At 39.8% G+C, this 18,328-nt stretch overlaps 2 protein-coding genes across 4 annotated transcripts; both read left to right on the forward strand.

Annotated features, from left to right (window-relative positions):
• The first annotated feature begins 291 nt into the window (after positions 1 to 291).
• tnni1a (troponin I type 1a (skeletal, slow)) lies at positions 292 to 5,755 on the forward strand. The gene is made up of 6 exons (XM_076275822.1): positions 292 to 363; positions 558 to 689; positions 952 to 1,041; positions 1,412 to 1,588; positions 3,586 to 3,706; positions 5,609 to 5,755. The coding sequence occupies exons 1-5, from the start codon at positions 355 to 357 to the stop codon at positions 3,688 to 3,690; spliced, it is 513 nt and encodes a 170-aa protein (XP_076131937.1). The 5' UTR covers positions 292 to 354; the 3' UTR covers positions 3,691 to 3,706; positions 5,609 to 5,755.
• A 1,494-nt stretch (positions 5,756 to 7,249) lies between these two features.
• On the forward strand, positions 7,250 to 18,305 carry lad1 (ladinin). 3 transcript variants are annotated; one of them, XM_076277102.1, is made up of 15 exons: positions 7,250 to 7,399; positions 8,461 to 8,598; positions 8,762 to 8,821; positions 9,510 to 9,873; positions 11,114 to 11,178; positions 11,360 to 11,507; positions 11,823 to 11,900; positions 13,197 to 13,240; positions 13,633 to 13,672; positions 13,766 to 13,809; positions 14,112 to 14,178; positions 15,132 to 15,260; positions 15,578 to 15,667; positions 16,924 to 17,048; positions 17,414 to 18,305. In XM_076277102.1, exons 1-14 carry the CDS (start codon positions 7,362 to 7,364, stop codon positions 17,023 to 17,025), a joined length of 1,407 nt encoding a protein of 468 aa, XP_076133217.1. In that variant the 5' UTR covers positions 7,250 to 7,361; the 3' UTR covers positions 17,026 to 17,048; positions 17,414 to 18,305. The 3 variants fall into 3 exon arrangements, with proteins under 3 accessions (XP_076133217.1, XP_076133218.1, XP_076133219.1); XM_076277103.1 differs by lacking the exon at positions 17,414 to 18,305 and adding an exon at positions 17,322 to 17,413; XM_076277104.1 differs by lacking the exon at positions 8,762 to 8,821.
• Positions 18,306 to 18,328: the final 23 nt, after the last annotated feature.

Below are 18,328 nucleotides of genomic sequence, written 5' to 3' on the forward strand. Positions count from 1 at the left end.
ATTTGGTTGTCCTCATGTGGAGTGCATAGCACCTGTTTGGTGCTGACAGTGATGAAGTTTATTGTTATCTTTCAGTTATCCACACAGTTCAACATGCCAGAGCAACCGTAAGTAGAAATTCTCATACATAAGCTGTATATCTTTTATACATTTTGCTTTTCTATTTGAGAACTGTAGTGTTATCCAAACCTGATTAAGTGTGTGTCTATTTTTCTCTTTACAGGCAAGAGGTAAGTCAGCAATATTTTGATATTTGGAGACAATATAAATATCATAAAATATGTATTTTTATTGAGACAAATATACATCTCTTTTCTCCAGAGGAAGCCAAAGATCTCAGCTTCACGGAAGCTGATGCTCAAGGTATGTAAAGCACATGCTTCCATAACCAGTTACAGGCACTAGAGGGCAGTCAAGTCCAGACTGACTCAGTGAGAAGAGTTAAAAAATGTGAAAAGAATAGCTGCAGTATTATGGCTATGCCGTGTGTGTGTGTGTGTGTGTGTGTGTGTGTGTGTGTGTGTGTGTGTGTGTGTGTGTGTGTGTGTACTCTGCAGAGTTTGCTGGTGGCAAAAGCAAAGGAGGAACTTGAGCAGGAGATTCTGGATAAGGAGGAAGAGAAGCAGAGATATTTGGCTGAGAGGGTTCCCCCTCTCAAAACCAGCGGCTTATCATTTGCTGACCTGCAGGTAGTTGCTCAAACCATAGCCCCACCACGCTATTCATGCTATCAGTATCAGCCAATAGGGTGCAAAGGCAAACATCATAAACAAAAGCCTATTTTCAGTTACATTGATTGATTGTTTTGTCAATACTGTGTGGATTTTTCTCCAGTGCACAAATTGAAAGCTTCCAGTTTTGTTAAGCCCAGTCTACTGTATAAAGTCTATCTAGTTTGGGTGTAACTAGCAGTAGGTCTAAGGTAGTCATTGGTTTCCATTGCTTTCTCAGAAACTCTGTGAGGAGCTCCATTCAAAGGTTATTGTTGTGGATGAAGAACGTTATGACATTGAGGCTAAAGTCAATCTCCATACTCGTGAGGTACCACAACTCATATCATCCTGCCTGTGCTGTCAATAAAGTTAGAATATAGGCATCCTGTCACAGAATGTATGTTCTTTCTTTACGTGCCATCTTAATTGCCATCTTAATATTTTATGAGCAAAAACTATTGAATTGTATACTGTAAATATACAGAGCTAATAAAGTGTTGTGGTAATGTATATAGTTGTACAGTTTGTCACAGTGGCACTGCACTGCATGCATGGAGGTTATAATACAGCTGACTCAATATATGTTGTACAAAAGCATGGCCGTAAATGGCTACTTTATGCTTTGTGCCTAGTTATGATATAGACTTATATTCATAATCTTCAGACACATTTTCTTCTGAATGCTAACCACTGAATAGATCAAGGATCTGAACATCAAGGTGCTTGACCTGAGGGGTAAGTTCAAGAGGCCCCCGCTCAGGAGGGTGAGGGTGTCTGCAGACGCCATTCTTCGCTCCCTGCTCGGATCCAAACACAAAGTGTCCATGGATCTCCGCGCCAACCTGAAGTCCGTCAAAAAGGAGGACACAAAGGAGGTATGTGTGTGTGTGTGTGTGTGTGTGACCTTGTGCATGCCTGTGTGTGTGTGTTCGGAATAATATCCTGTAAAACCAGTGAGCAGGGTGCTGTATGTGAGTGTGGTCTTAAATATGATAAAGAGTTCGTGGTTGATACGTTTCTTTCACTTTAATCACTGCCCTCATGCCTTCTGGGTGAACAGTCGACAACAGAAAAGATCATTGTAAATCTCTTCAGATAGGCTACAGATTCTTATAACACACCTGTAATACAATCCCTCTGGTGTTGCATTTGACATCGTCCACTGCCACCCAATCTTGGGCCTGGACTCCACTGAGCATCGCCCAGAGCTTAGCACTCCTCGGAGACACTAATGACATCACTCTCAGATTGTTTGGACACCAGGAGACAGATGGGTCGAAATACAGCATGGGCGCGGCACACAAAGAGACTCGTTCCTGAGGAGTTTTCGTCCCTGCTAGGCGATTATGTGGAGCATAATGTAGGGTGCGGGGAGTGCAAAGAAGGTCAGGCTGCTGTGACAAAAACAGCATGGTGGTTGTGGAGATGTGCTTCTACATTTGCCACTATTTTTCATCTTGACATCTGACATTCTCAGTTTCTTTCTGTCTCTGAGTTTGAGCCAGTTTTTGGATCCAGTTGTTGTTACAAACCTGTCCAACTGGTGTGGAAGTTATCTGGGAAATCTTTTTTATGTCTATTTGCCGACAGCCAGACAAAATAAAACAAACAATGACATGAACGAAAATCCCCCCTTTGTTGCTGCCACCATGGCTGTATTGTGAAATTGTGTTTAAGCAGTTGTAAATAACTGCTAACTGCTAACTAAGTTTTATTTGGAATATAGATTTCTGCATAGTTTTGTGTAGTGTACAGTAAGTTGAATGCAACAAAGTATAGCATCAAGGCCTAGAATCCAACAAAAGTCCGCATAATTAGGCTGTTTACTGATGTCTTGCAGTGGAAAACATCTTGTCTCGTTCCGGTCCCCAAAGTGGGGCGCCCGGCTGTGTTAAATGACTACTGACCTGTTGCCACATATTATGAAGACTCTAGAGCGTCTGGTCCTTCGGTTCCTAAGGTCAGAGGTCACTGATGCGCTTGACCCCTGCCTATCAGCAGCACATTGAGTGGAGGACGCAGTTCTTTACATGCTCCACCGGGCCTAAGCCTACTTGGAGGAGCCGGGAAGCTGTGTGAGGATCCTTTTCTTTGACTTTTCAAGTGCTTTTAACACAATACAGCCCCTCATACTGCAAGACAAATTAGAAGGGATGGGAGTGGATTGCTCCCTGACAACCTGGATTACAAACTACCTGACCGAGCGGCCACAGTACGTCAGGCTTAATAGCTGTGTCTCTGGGATGGTCAGTAGCAGCACTGGTGCTCCACAGGGGACTGTTTTGGCCCCTTTCCTGTTCACTCTATATACAGCAGACTTTAAATACAACTCAGAGTCCTGCCACATACAGAAATATTCTGACGACACAGCTATTGTGGCCTGTGTTAGGGGTGGACAGGAGAAGGAGTACAGGGACCTGGTGGAGGATTTTAGGGACTGATGCAGTAAGCGTGGTCTTCACCTCAACACTGCTAAAACCAAAAAGATGGAAGTGGATTTTAGGAGGCTACGCTCGCTGAGCTGCAGAACAGAACGTTTCAGAAAATCCTTTGTTCGCACCGCAAAAAGACTGTTCAATATCTTCTATCTATCACTATTGTGATGCATATCGAGCTTTAAATTGCTGATAAGCTTTATAAGCACACTCTGTACTTTGAAACCTTCTGTAAGTTCATTCTCACTGTTACTGTATCAAGCTCTGGAACACTGAGCCCTAAAGCCTCATCTCAACCTGCTGTTTGTGTTAATGTCCACTTTGATCCAATCTGACCGCTTTGCTTTGTTGCCCACTCAATATTTCTACCAGCCAGAATACGCCCTGGACCGTTCCCCCTGAATGAATAATTTCTTCTCTCTTTCTTCCTTTGGCAGAAAAGGCCAGTGGAGGATAGTGACTGGAGAAAGAACGTGGAGGCTATGTCCGGCATGGAGGGCAGGAAGAAGATGTTTGATGCGGCCAAGAGTCCAACCCAGTGAGGCTGCTGCACCTGAAGTAAGGAGAGAGTGGTTAGAGAGAGTCACTAGATAATCAGGGTTCATAATCACATAATCACACTGTTTACAACCCCAAATCAGAAAAAGTTGGGGCGTTGTGAAATGTGTATTGTAATTCAAATTGTTAAAATGTGAATAAAAACAGAATGTAATAATCTGCAAATCTCGTAAACTCATATTTTGTTGTAAAAAGGACACAGACAACATATCAAATGTTGAAAATCGCAAATTTGACTATTTCATGGAATATATATATATATATTATATATATATATATATTAATTTTGAATTTAATACCAGGGCAATTCCGCGCAAACCTGTCACATCCATAACGGATTGGCATTATGGATGTGACAGTTTTGCGTGGAATTGCCCACCAGCAATATGTTTCAAAAAAAGTTTAGACGGGGGTAACAAAATGTTGGAAAAGTTGTGTAATGATTAAGATACAAAAGGAGGAATGTTTCACAACTAATTAAATGATGACACAATGTTATCTACAGTCCATAATGTCATTAAGATATTCAGAGAATCCAAAGAAATATTTGTAAACAAGGGATAGAGCTGAAAAACAATATTGGATGGCTTTGGTTTTTTGGACCTTAGATGGCACTGCATCAAAACCAGACCTGTTTCTGTAAAGAAAATCATTGTATGAGCTCAGGAAAACCTGATTACCATTGTCTATGAGCAGTTGGATACTCAATTCAAAAATGGTAGTGTAAACTTTACCATACAACGGCCACAATTGTATGATACAGAAATACTACTGTCTTATGGGCTTGAGCTCGTTTAAAATGGACTGAGGTAAGGTGGAAAAAGGTCCTGTGATTAGACCAATCCAAATTTGCCATTATTTTTAGAAATCATAGACTCATCTAGGCTAAAGAGGAGAGGGCCTATCCAAGTATCCAACCTATCCAACTTGTTTTATAGTGCTCAGTTCGAAACCCAACATCTATGACTGTGTGGAGGTGCACTAGTGCCTACAGCATGGGCATCTTGCACATCTGGCAAGGCACACTCAACATCTGAATGATGTATACAGGTTTTGAGCAACATATACTGCCATCCAGGCCATGTCTTTTCCAGAAAAGACCTAGAATATTTCAGGGAAACAATGCCAAAATATATTCTACACATATTTAAACAGTATTTCTCCATAGAGGAAGAGTCCAGGTGATAAAATGGCCAGTCTGCAGTCCAGACATGTCAAATTTTGTATTTGTATACCCCATCCTGTTGAGCAACTAAAATCCTAGAGTATATCGGGCAGGAATGGGACAACATTTAATTCTGAAAACTCTAGCAACTGGTCTCCTCAGTTCTTAATAATTTACAGAGTTGTGTTAAATGAAGAGGTGAAGCAGCACAGTGGTAAACATTCCCTGTCCCAACTTTTTTTGAAACATGCTGCTGGTATCAAATTCAAAATGAACATATATTTTCCATGATAGTTCAATTATTTTTCATTTTCAACATTTGATATGTTGTCTACAGTATGTCATTTTTGCTGCTAAATATGGGTTTACAAGACTTATATATTGTATATTATCACATTCTGTTTTTATTTGCATTTTACACAACGTCCCAACTTTTTCTGATTTGGGGTTGTATATTGTACATTTGCTTGTACATTTGCTGTGAAACCATTACATGAAACCAGTAAGCATCACAGCCTGCATTTTAAGAATCTATTTTATGAGGTATCAGAACAAGACAAAACAAAGCACTAACGTTGCTAATCCAATAGGAAAAGTTTTTGGCTGCCCTAACTTTAGGGATTTGATTTAGCACACATCATGATTCATGCCTTAGCTACTTATAGGTTGCTTTAGATGAGAGTCTTTACATATAAGGTTGCTTTGATTTTCATATGTCTCCCATTGGTCTTTTGTAGGTCACAGGATTTCCATCGGTGCCAGAAGAACTGATAAGCGTCCATCCAGCTTCTTTTCTGGAACTCACAGTGGACCTTTTTCTTATCTGCCACAGCAATCAAGCTACTTCAGAGTGTCGTGTGTCTGTGAATATGATCCAAACTTGATATAATTATACTCATATAAACAAAACTTGACCTTTGACCTCTTTTTTCTATATTGGCCAGTTGGTGATGTATTTATTTATGTGTAAAGCTAAGAATCACAACACATCAAACAGGGGGAATGCTCTGAATAATACAATGGTAACTTCAGGATATCAAAAGCACAGGGACTGGGTGGAACAGTGGCTTCCTAAACCTAGAAAAGTATCTATAAAAGGGAATGGTAGAAACCAGCACAAGCCTCTTGGCAGTCTGTTGTGCAAATAGGAAAGGTGTTAGGTAGAAGGCAAACCTGTTTTGCATGGACATTTTAAACCGCTCTGCTAAAACTTCATGACTTCACTGCCTTATCCATTTACATGCAAAACCCCTGTACAACAGCTGACTACCAAGGAGGTAACGATGGCAAATTGTGATAAGACACACAATGCCAGTTTTCAATGAAGCTGTGACTTCCGTCATGTCTATTTGCTTTGGCCATATCTCAGTATAGGGCCTGCTAGTAATGGAAGCAACATTTGGACAATGCAAATTTGAGCTTTTAATTTCAGCCCCATATATGAGGCTTGAAAGCATCATGGCTGGCATGACAGAGAAAGAGACGAGAAATTGTCAGAGTATGCCGTAAAATATGGAATTCAGAAGCCATGAAGAGCATGGTCAAACAGGACAGCTAGGCCTACTGTATAACTGCATGTGTTGTCATAATGTATTAGATTCTAACATTCACAGTTGTGGATTAGTCACAATTATGAAGATGAGTGAATGAGTCAGTGAGTGAGTAAATTAATGAATTAATGAATGAATGAATGAATGAATGAAGCACATCCACTTTCTTTGTTCATTGCTGAGGATATCTCTGATGACAGCATCATTGTCCTATTATGATCCAAGTGTAATTAGGATTTGTGCTATGATCATAATAGAAATCAGCACATTGTGTGTGGGCTTTTTGCAGTCAAGTTGTAAGTGCAGCTATTGTGCTTCTTCGCTCTTTTGAAATCCCCTTCAGAGATGTCCCATACATGAACACATTGACCCGGTCAAAGTACAATAGACACTTATAATAAAGGTGTGGTTCTGAGATGAAAAGCAAACATGACTGAGTCACTGGCTTCTTGACACTATAGATTCTGAACCTATGACCTTAAGTTTATTATTTTTTCTTTCGCCTATGAATTCATGGGCACGTTCTCTTAGTGTTTCTCATTTGGCTCTTTTTCTGATTTTCTGAACTAATTTTCATGAAATCACATCTGCATAAAGCCCGATTCTTGTCATTCTTCACAAATGAATTTTTTGTGGCTGTTTTTGTTTTGGGAAAAAAAAATACTGCTAGTGCACATAACCTCGAACAACTTAAGGGGAAACCATTCAGGCCAATAAAGGAAAATGCCGTCTGATTTGCCCAAGTCATAAAATGATTTTGCATTCTATGACATCAACTGCTTTTACAATAGCGCCGTTCGGTCATGTGACCTGCCCAAAGCTGCGGGGTAAAGGTAGATGTGCAGTGTTGTCTTTCGTCGACTAATGACAGGACTTGTCTGAGACACTCCTGCATATGAGAGATTCCAAATACTAAAGTTTTGGATAAAAAAGAGGAAATATGTCTGTCAGTCGGAAGAATTGGTCTGCACTGTCTAGGTAGGTTGTTTTGCTCTTTTACCATCTTTATTGTAGCGCAGGTATTTTATTGGCAGGAGACTTAACTCACAACAAAGAGCTATGCTTGTATTTTGATAAGACTGTGTACATAGCATAATGCAGCAATTCTGGAAATACTCCAGTGATGGTTTTCTGTTTTAAAATAGCGTGAAACACCTAGCCTATTAGGCTACCTGTGGACGTCGGACTGCCAAATGCAGCTTTCGTTTTGTTGCCCTACTTCTGGGTATAGAAGTAGTATTAGAAATCGAATCCACTCACAGACACAGATAACACATTAATTGTCTATGAATTAATGATTAAAATACTGACTTAATCTGAATTAACGAATAACTTCCGTAATTAAAGAGCATTTCACGTTCTTGCTATTTTTGTAAGACTGTCTTAGTCAGATTTAACAGATTCAGTTTCGTAAAGGAACACAATCATGCCATTGTGTTGTGAAAAGCTAGAGTTAATTGCCCATACGGTTAGACCACTTGTGAGTATGAAAGCACACCCACGCACAGAGAGCTGAACTTGCGTTTCTCTGACAGGTGTAGCACTTTGTGCAATGATGTCATTTAGTGGAACATTATGCTATGCCACTGTTTTCAACGCTAGACTAACTCTTCAGTTCCAGAGGAGCAAAACATTGAGTGCAGTTCCGCCAGAGGAACTTAACTGCTGGCTGTCTGCAACAATAACAGTTGTTAGAGTGACAAAGTAGCCTATAGATGGAGGATATTTAGAGTTATATGGGCATTTGGGAGATGGTGTGTTTTATGTGATTTTTAAGTAAATAGTATGGCGGTATGTGGTGTCTGAAATAAATGCATTTAATCATTGTACATGTTGTACAATTTGTACATCACTGAATCAAACAAATCAAAGTGACGCCTTATTAAGGAAGGACACATCTGTGTTGGCACAGTGAGCGCCAACAACAAAGCCAATGCAACAATGCAGCAGTGGAAGGGAAATATGCTTACTTCAACTTACTACAGGTACACCAAATCAACTCACACATGTTATTTTCTCCACCTTTGCTGGGCTCTTAGTCTGGCTCGGCAGTGGACTATGGAGGACGAGGAGGAGCTGGAACGGGAGCGCCGGAGGAAGACGCGAGATCCCAGCGTCAGTGCAGACCCTGATGAAGAGGAGGGCCTTGCTAGTGAGAAGAACCAAGGCTCCAGGAGGTCAGCATGCAGACTAGTGCAGCTTCGTATTGTTGTGCAATCACATTAACTATTGCTTGATCACATTGAGACACTTTGGGACTATGGAGACTAACTTTGGGAAATGTAAAGGATGTATTTACTGAAATCGTATGAATTGCTGTTGGGCTCTCTGACCCTATAGAATGGATGTCAAAGAGCTTCTTGGTACCAGGAAGCAGGGCCACTTCAACACAAGCAAACAGTGAGATGTGTTTGTCTGTTTGAGAACAATGCATATTCATCACAATTTTGTAAACATATAAAGGAAAAGGGACACTCCTTATTAGGGCTTATTAGGGATTATTCGATTAGTTTTCAACTATTAAATTAATCGGCAACTATTTTGGTTATGAGTTAATCATTGTGTGTCATTTCTAAAAGAAAACACCATAAAATCTTTGATAACAGCTTCTTTACTTAAACCTCTTTACAGTAAACTAAATGGACAAAACAAGGCATTTGGGATGGGCTTTTGGAACACTGATGACATTTTATCAATCCAATAACTAATTGATTAATCAAGAAAATAATCAACAGATTAATTGAAAATAATCGTTAGTTGCAGCCCTACTCATGCACACAAGATGTATATCCTTTATAGGCAAATGCTATAGTGTGTTGCTGTGAAGGCATATTCCTATAGTTCAGGGTCTCTATCAGCAGGGGCCCCAGAAACCTCGTACATCTCTGGGGAATTGATATTTAATGTAATAGTGCACCAGGTGTCGCAACTTGCCAGCTGAGCTAGCTGGCTAACATTTTTGGTCAAAGTTAAAAAATGTCACATTCATTGATGCTTTATTAGCATGACTATTTAGATACATTGCAGCCAAACCACAAATAGCAATAAACAATGACTAATTTGTGATGTATAACTTAATGCCCATCAGTGCGAGCAGTGCCCAGCTGGAGCCTTCTGACCAAGGGGACAAGGATGAAAGTGCCATGCAGGAGGACTTTGTGGAGATGCTACGCCTGCGCGACGAGCGGCGGAGGGCCCGGCACGTGGAGACACTGCGGCGGCAGAAGCAGGAGGAGGAAGAGGGGCCAGAGGAGGGCGGTCCAGAGGCCCAGCCCAGGGTCGAGCTGCTGGGGGACGTGGACCTGACGGAGGCCCTGATCAACCCCCTCCGCATCCTGCTGGACCGGGACAGACCTACCAGCCCCACAAGCCCCAAAAGCCCCGCTAGTCCTGCCAGCACCAGCAGCTCCCACAGCAGGAGCCAATCCAGCCACTCCGCTGGGGAGGCTCAGGTGAGGGAGGCGTACGTCTGGTCACACATTTGTAAACACATTTGTAAATATATTTCATCAGGTGAGGTGAGGGAGGAGTACGTCTGGTCACACATTTGTAAATATATTTCATCAGGTGAGGGAGTTGTACGTCTGTACACATTTGTAAACATGTCAGGCTCCTTGCAATCTAATTGTAAACATGTTTCATCAGTTAGGAAGCTAGATGTTTTCTAACAGTGCATGATTTGGCTTCTGATCTGGAAAGTGCTTTGGTCTTCTTGTCAGAAGCATCTGGGGGTAGATGCTGCTTCTGTGAGCATTAAGCAGTCATATGGGTTGTGTAAGCTTCTCAGAATCTATGTTGTTTTGACCTTGTTTACACTATCAAATGTATCAGTGGGAAAGTACATAACACATTGCATAATGCATCTGCATAACCACAACTGCTTTGTATAGCAACTTCTGGGTGTAGTTTACCTAGATGTAAAGATGAATTACTAGATGTAATACCTGCGATGTTCCTTTACATTTAATGTTTTAAATGTAAAGGAACACATCACAGTTTCAGACTCATTCTGATGCTACTCTGAGTTATAATATGGAGATTGAAGTCTCTGACATTGCCAGTGCACACCCAGAACACTTGATATTGCACTGTGTAACATTGTTAATCGTGTATTATTGTGACCCTTTTAGTCAATTTAGGACTCTGTACCATCTTAGCACTAAATGGTGTTGAATATTGACACCAAAGGGCATAGATATAAATTATTCCACTGTGTTCCTTTAGGGACGTATGGTTGCACAATGACCAAGTTCTTCAGCTGTGATACAGTGTATCATGTCAGGCTCCTTGCAATCTAATTGTTTAAAAAACAGATCAAGCCGTGAGTTGTTCCTGTGTGACTCGACAACTCTGTCTTGTGTTATCTGCGTCATGCCCTGTGGTGTGCAGACCCGGCAGGGTTAGTGTGTCAGGTTAAATTACATGAGGTGTGTGAGCTTCCCACTCTTCACTCCACACCTCACCTCCCTCAGAGAGGCAGTTATCTGCTATACCACCCACTGAGTCTCTGTGTTTAATCATCTACACCATTAACAGAGAGAACAAAGTCAGGGGCCTTGATGTGAATGCACCGCAAGCATGGGAGGCACTATTTGGGTTATGGAAAACAAAAGCATTTCTCAAACAGTTCAATGTCTTTAGGTAAATTTCTTCACTTTTATTTATTTTATTTTATATTTCTGTTCTAATTAGAATGAAAACAGCAATGCAAATTCAGACCAGTCAACTCCAACAAAGACGTCCAGGAAGTTTGTCAGGTAATGTGTATTTTCAGTACCTCCACAGTTGACACAGTTTGATAGTGCCAAGCTCTGCCCATTAATATTACTATTCTTTATCAGCTTTTGTTTGAAGCTACCTTTGTCCAGTACAGAGTCCACCAACACACCTATAATGATCAATTTAATTTGTTCACTTCTGTTTGATGTGTCCGCACAGCTCCTTCTCCATCTCCTTTGACAAAAGCCCGGCGGCGTCACCGCCACAGAGGCTCGTTTCTCCCCTCAGCCCCAGAAGTGCACCCCAGAGGCCATTCAGCCCCACTTTTGGGGGCGCCCAAAGCCCCACGCAAAATGGGGATGCCGAGGTCAGTATCATGTATTCAGATGTTTCAAAGTCAACAATCTCTGAGTTTAAAACTGAAGTAAAGTAATTGAAATGGCTACTGTAAGGCCTGTGAAATGTAATTGCATAACCACTAGTAAGTTTGATATGCATTCAAACATTAAACTGTTTAGTGAGGTCACTGTCACTCCCTTCAAGCCTTTTGTAGTTTACCTTCTGTCACTTGAATCTTGAAGATATAGCACCCCCTGGAGGTGCATTCTATAGTTCACATGTTAGCAAATGACTGTGGTGAGGTGAATATTATGATGAAGGAATGTGCTTTGTCTCCTGACAGAATGGCACAGCTGCCAGCATTGAGACCACAACCAAACCTGCCTTTACAAGACAAAGTTCTAGAACCACCTCCTTCAGGGTAATTGCCACCCTTAAAGCAACACAACACCTTAAAATAATGGCTTCAAACTTATCTTGATATCACACTGACTTACAGCAAGGAGTATGGAGTCTCTGATTTTGCCGATGTGTGCACAGAATGCCTGTGATTAAACATAATGTGATGTTTACGTTAGCATTTACTTTTAGTAATTTAGCTGACGCTTTTACCCAAAGTGACTTACAAAAAAGGAAAACAATCAATGTATAGTGCGACAAGGACATGTTAGTGCAGCAATAAGTACTACTCACATAGAATCAAGTGATAGTTCTAGAAGGGGCATAGTCAGGTGGTAAGTGCTAGAATTAGCATGTGTAGTTGTTTGTAGTGCTAGGAGAGGAGGTACTATCTGAAGAGTTGGGTCTTCAGGAGTTGTTTGAAGATAGAGAGGGACATCCCTGTTCTGGTAGGAATTGGTAGCGCGTTCGACCAACGGGGAACTACAAATGAGAAAACTTTGGATTACCAAACTGTAATGTTGTTGTCACGGGTAGTAGCATGGCCCTTTTTGATGGTTGTAGACAAATTTGGTAGGTGGTGGTGGTGGTGGTGGTGGGGTGCCGGCGTAGTGGTTAAGATGCTGGGCTAGCATGTAGTAGCCAGAAAAGTTGTGGGTTCAATTCCCAGCTTCCATCGCTGTGCCCTTGAGCAAGGCACTTAAGTTCTTAAGTCAATGGCCCTTGTAATATAATTTACATACGTAAGTTGCTTTGGATAAAAGTGTCTGCTACAGTAAATGAATAAATGTAAATGTGTTGTCCCATTTCAGTACGTTGAATGGAAGACTGCATTCTTGCTTAGTGTTACCTTATTAGTATGTCACACTGTAAAACAACAGAAGATAACTTAATCAAGCCATGTTACTGCTTTGACTTGACTTGAGTTATTTAATGTTTCAGCTTTATGTATCAGTCAAAGCAACAACATGACTCAACTGGGTTCTGTTCAGTGTGCTATTCTGTTTATACAGCAGCACTGCAGTATCCAAGTATCGACAGCCTCTGTAATGGTGTGGAGACTACAGGCCCTGTATTCCCATCTCATTATCAAGAATTTGCCTAGGTCAATGTGTGAACAAGAAATATCATTTAAATCATCTGTGTTTGATGCTTGAAACATCAATATCCTTCTGTTTAGTTGTATATGGCATTGCCTCACTCGTCAAAGGCATGTGGTTCATATTTGCCTATGTAAGCACGCAAATGCAACATTAAATGAGTTCATTCTCCATTCGGCAATACAGTACATCTGAATCTGCTTTTTGTTTCATGTCAGTTGCTGAAGAAGCAAGAGGAGCAAAGCATGCCATTGCAACGGAGGTAACGTAACTCGCACTTTTACATTTATAACATCGGTTGTAGGCCTACTGTACTGTACTTGAAATACATAATTATTGAACGCGTATCTACAGTAGCCTACAGAGTTACAGAGAGTTTACATTAATGCACTGCTCGAGGTGATATTCAATCAATGTCATTGCTACAGTATGCTGGGGGCATCAAATGTGTGTGTTTGATGTACTGTATGATAGATAGATAGATAGATTGATAGATATATTATTGATCCCCAAGGGGAAATTCATGAGTTGATATGCAACTTATTATGCATATAATATGTATAATAAGTTGCAGTCTTGATTGTTTTGAGACTCCATAAAATGTGAAGTAACTCTACATTTTGCCTTATCTGTCATGTTCATTTACCTCAACAGCGCGAGTGTTCGGGTCACAAGCAAAATTGAGTCCAACAAGGTAGAGAGAGCTCTCTCTTTCAACATGAGGCATATCGCTGCATGTTTTAAGCTGGGTTTGTTCTGTACATTAACAGATAACTCTTTTTCTTAGAGTCCCAATGAAGATGAGCAACAACAGTCACCGTTTCAGAGAAAGTAAGCACTTCTTTTTAATATAAGTAACAGAAAAATATACAAGTAATGTGTGTAATACGACTGCAGCATTAAAAAGGGTTGATGCTAGATGCAGCAATGCTTTTTGTTTATTGAACAACAATTGTTTTATAATTATAAATGTGTCTGGGGACTTAAGTGTATGATCAATTATAGTGGGGTCATTGCTTGTGTACTTACATCACACACTTTTTGTATTTCAACTGTTAAATGTGTGTCTCTTAATTTTGTTGCTAACAGATTTTCTGATGTATAAATGTTTGTTTTTGGTGCTAATTGCTCAGCTCTAAACAGAGAATATCAGCTCGTTCAATCCAAGAAAAAATGGAGAGACTTGCCCAGGCTTCACAGGTGTGTTTACGTTTTTATACTGATTCTCTATCGGTTATGTGATGTGATGTGATGTGATGTGATGTGATGTGATGTTATGCTATGTTATGCTATGTTATGCTATGCTATGCTATGTTATGTAAGGGATAATGTATAGAATGCCGGTCATTATTGGGAAAATAAGTCCCGACAGGGCGAACCGGACCCCGACGCACAGCGGAGGGGTCTTGTTCCGCCCTGAAGGGACTTATTTTCCCAATAATGACCGGCGTTCTATACATTATCCCGCTTATTACACAGCTACTTGCCAAAACGAAATAATAAACTCCCCACGACATTACTTTAGCCTACATAGCCTAACCTATTTGTTACCGTTCATCGTTGCATTTGCTGAGAAACAAATAGTTTGCAACAACACATGCTGAACTTGAATCAAACATTCTTTAGAACACAGCTGATTAACCGTCTGCTTTCACTTTTGAATGAAGTTCCAGTCCTTGCGTAGGGATATGCAAGACGTATCAGAAGCACAAAACCCGTTGCCATTGACAGCGGTAATTATATATTTGCAGCGGTAATTAGATGAAAATATTTTACTGTAGAACTTTGGGAAATCCCATTCAAGCCAATGGAGCGTTCTACTTGCCTTGTGAAGAGCCGTGTAATAAGTTATGTTATGTGATGTGATGTGATGTGATGTTATGTTATGTGATGTGATGTGATGTGATGTGATGCTATGCTATGCTATGCTATGCTATGCTATGCTATGTGATGTGATGTGATGTTATGTTATGTGATGTTATGTTATGTCATGCTATGTTATGTTATGTTATGGTTTTGCTTTTATTGATTGTAAAGTACTGTGGTAAACTGTTGTTTTTAAATGTGCTTTATAAATACATTTATATTGGCATTTGAAGTGACACTGATTCATTGATTTTTATAATTGATTTTCATCGATCTCTCTTTTATAGAAACAAACAAGTAAATCCCCCTATCAGCCAGAGAGGACTCTGTTTCTTATGGATGAAGTCTTAAGAAAGAAGAATCTGTTTGAGAGTGAACAGCCAAAGGGACAGAAAGAGCCTGGAATGGGCAGACAGGTAGCACAGCTTTAACAAATCAAGCAAACTATACATTTTTACTTAACATGTTTGGTTAATGACGACATTCTAAACTGATAGATGAAATGTAGATACAACACCCATCTTGTTGTTTTCTGTTTGTTGATATGTTTGTTTTCTGACTGATGGTTTATGCAAATATCAGTTTGTTTGTATTGGTATCCATACAAAGGCAATACATTAGTGTGACTCTCTCTCTGATCAGTCAGTGATCTAAACAGTCAGTTTTTTTACTAATGCTCAAATTATCTGTTGGGCAAGTACTTACAATCATTGTGGTTTTGTCACTTATTTAGGATTTTCGCAACTTTTCATCTGGAATTTCTGACCGGATTAATCGCTGGCTGCAGAAACAACCAAAGCCTAGCCCTACTTCCACCACATCCGTAAGTATTTATGCTAGTCACTATGCTATACTAGTATACAATAGGCCTACTAAAGGCCTAATATGCATTGTTTTAGTAAGGGATAATGTATAGAACGCCGGTCATTATTGGGAAAATAAGTCCCGACAGGGCGAACCAAACCCCAACGCGCATCGGAGCCTGAAGGGACTTATTTTCCCAATAATGACCGGCGTTCTATACATTATCCCGCTTATTACACGGCTACTTGCCAAAACAAAACAATAAACTCCCCACGATATGACTATTTAGCCTACATAGCCTAGGCTATAACCTATTTGTTACTGTTCATCGTGGCTTTTGCTGAGAAACAAATAGTTCGCAACAACACGCAAACATTCTTTAGAACACAGCTGATCAACCGTCTGCTTTTCACTTTTGAATGAAGTTCCAGTAGTTGCAGAGTGATATGAAAGACCTGAATTAGAATCACAAACTCCGTTGCCATTGACAGTCATTGCGGTCATTATTCTTTTCAGAGGTCCTCTAGTCGAAAATAATGACCGCTAGAACTTTGGGAAATCCCATTCAAGTCAATGGAACGTTCTACTTGCATTGTGAAGAGCCGTGTAATAATATGAAATATGATATGATTTTATCTTTATTAATAAATGCCTGATAGACCAGCTAGAGGGCACTGTTACTCTGTTTTCTAAAGGAAGTCCTCTGAAGGGTAAGGCGGAGTTCACATTGTACGCGCAAACGGCAGTGCTGCACTATGAAACATAAATCTTTGGGACATTACCTCAACCAAGAGCAACTTAGCGTGCAATGTGAAGTCCCCTTTAAATGAGGCATGAGTGACAAGTCAGCCAAGCATTACTGAAAATCATGAACATCCGGGATGTAATCATTGCAAAAGTCCATTATTGATCAGATCTTATGTACAGTATGATACAGGAAGTTAAAGAACTGTATATCTTGTAATAAGATATATGCAAAATTGTAGTTCCTACTATCCCAGTTTTTCAAACATATGTCTATTTGAGTGAAATGTACTTATGTAGGTTGATTGTGATTCATTATTGAACATTTTTAGTTTCTCACACAGTATTCACCTGTTTGTTACTAAAGACTTTTTTTTATCTCTATATACCGTTAATATTTCTGAGTATAATTTAGAGAAGTACATATTGCTTGTAACATCATTGTTTTTTCTAAAGATAGATATGAACCATTCCAACCAATGTTCTAGAAATGTCCAAAATGCTTTACTGATGTTGCAATTGTCCCTCCAGGACCTGAGGAACGTGGACATCTTAAGCAAGAAGATTCTCTTTGAGCGGGGCAAGGATGAAAGGCCATTGTCTCCTGAACCGCACAGCAAGAGCTCAAATTAAGAGAAAATGCCACCGCCTAGACAGTAAGTGCCATATTCAACTTTCCTGTCTATTTAGTAAAAACAAAAAACCTAATTCTATTTTGCTTACTCTAGCTTTGCAAAGGAATGTCCTCGAAAGTGTGTCTTGTTACTAGGTAATTATAGGTTGCTTACCAGGTTGATGGTCTACTGTTTATGTTTGTAATTATGGGGTGGTAAAATATATTTACATTGTATTTTGGACTGCATAATGATCATGACATAAACATGACACTATAAATCCTTTCAACTGGAGCTATATATCTGCTTTTGCAGATGCTTCAGCGTGAGTGCACAGAAAAATCCTTTGGAATCTTTGAGAAGTTGTGTTGCCTGGAAGTGAAATGTGTTGGGTATTTCTCTCATAGGACTCCAGGATTCACAGAAACACAGTCTGACCACTACAGAGGACCAGCACTACTGATTGTACATTTTAGTGAGGAGTTTTGACCATGTCCACTTCTACTCCAAAATAATACTTTTAAATGGCTCGTACACCATTACTGCATGATGTGGTACACACTTACATACATGATGGGGTTGATGAGGTACATACATGCATACATTCATATATTTCCTTTGTTTTAAGATACACTTTTGTCAGAGACTGAAAAAAACTACAAAACACACTAAAATATCCATTGCATTCTGAGATTTATCCTAAATATCATACTCTGACTCTGTTGGTTAAATACAGATAATGGTTCTGTTAATGTAAGCTTTTCAAAGAAAACTGCCCCCAGTCTTTTATGCACTTTCTGTGTATGCGTTTTTCTTCAGCAGAAGTGTTTGTACTTTAGCAAACTAGCAAACACTTTTTTTGGAAAACAAAATAATGTACATTCATTTCAGTAGTGTAATGAATGCAAGGCTTTCTTTGAAATGTACAGTTTGCCATTTTCTTACAAGAACAGGAAGAATGATGATTTTGCTGATTCATTAATTATCAATAGGATATTTTAAATTGATGGCAGTCTAACATATGTCTAACCTGCACTCTTAATGCTCATAAATTACATACAAGCTATCTCTCTGACTTCTCATCATTTAACTACAAAAACTACAGTGCAGTATGTGTGATAGGAAGCATCAGATCACACTGAGGCCTGTTGATTAACACAAATGACAACTCTCAGATATTGTTTATGAGTGTGCCAATGCTATATGTTTACTTTCTTACTTTCTATACTGGTAATCTGATGCTTCAAAGTATGGAGGTGTTTAGTAAATAATAATAAACTATATTTTCGAAAATTTAAATACAGAGTTTTGTTTCCCAAGGC

The sequence above is a fragment of the Alosa pseudoharengus genome, unplaced genomic scaffold (genome assembly GCF_046254945.1).
Source record: "Alosa pseudoharengus isolate Yale_2024_CS ecotype anadromous, Long Island Sound unplaced genomic scaffold, YU_APseudo_1.1 YU_APseudo_1.1_scf_9, whole genome shotgun sequence".
NCBI lineage: Eukaryota > Metazoa > Chordata > Actinopteri > Clupeiformes > Clupeidae > Alosa > Alosa pseudoharengus.

Bases quoted from the DNA above. Each gene is read 5' to 3' on its own strand.
- lad1 (XM_076277102.1), top strand. From the start codon at position 7,362: ATGTCTGTCAGTCGGAAGAATTGGTCTGCACTGTCTAG. The intron at 9,874-11,113 runs GTGAGGGAGGCG...TGTTCTAATTAG, and splicing joins ACTCCGCTGGGGAGGCTCAG to AATGAAAACAGCAATGCAAA. The intron at 11,901-13,196 runs GTAATTGCCACC...GTTTCATGTCAG, and splicing joins CTAGAACCACCTCCTTCAGG to TTGCTGAAGAAGCAAGAGGA.
- tnni1a (XM_076275822.1), top strand. The intron at 690-951 runs GTAGTTGCTCAA...TTGCTTTCTCAG, and splicing joins TATCATTTGCTGACCTGCAG to AAACTCTGTGAGGAGCTCCA. The intron at 1,589-3,585 runs GTATGTGTGTGT...TTCCTTTGGCAG, and splicing joins AAAAGGAGGACACAAAGGAG to AAAAGGCCAGTGGAGGATAG.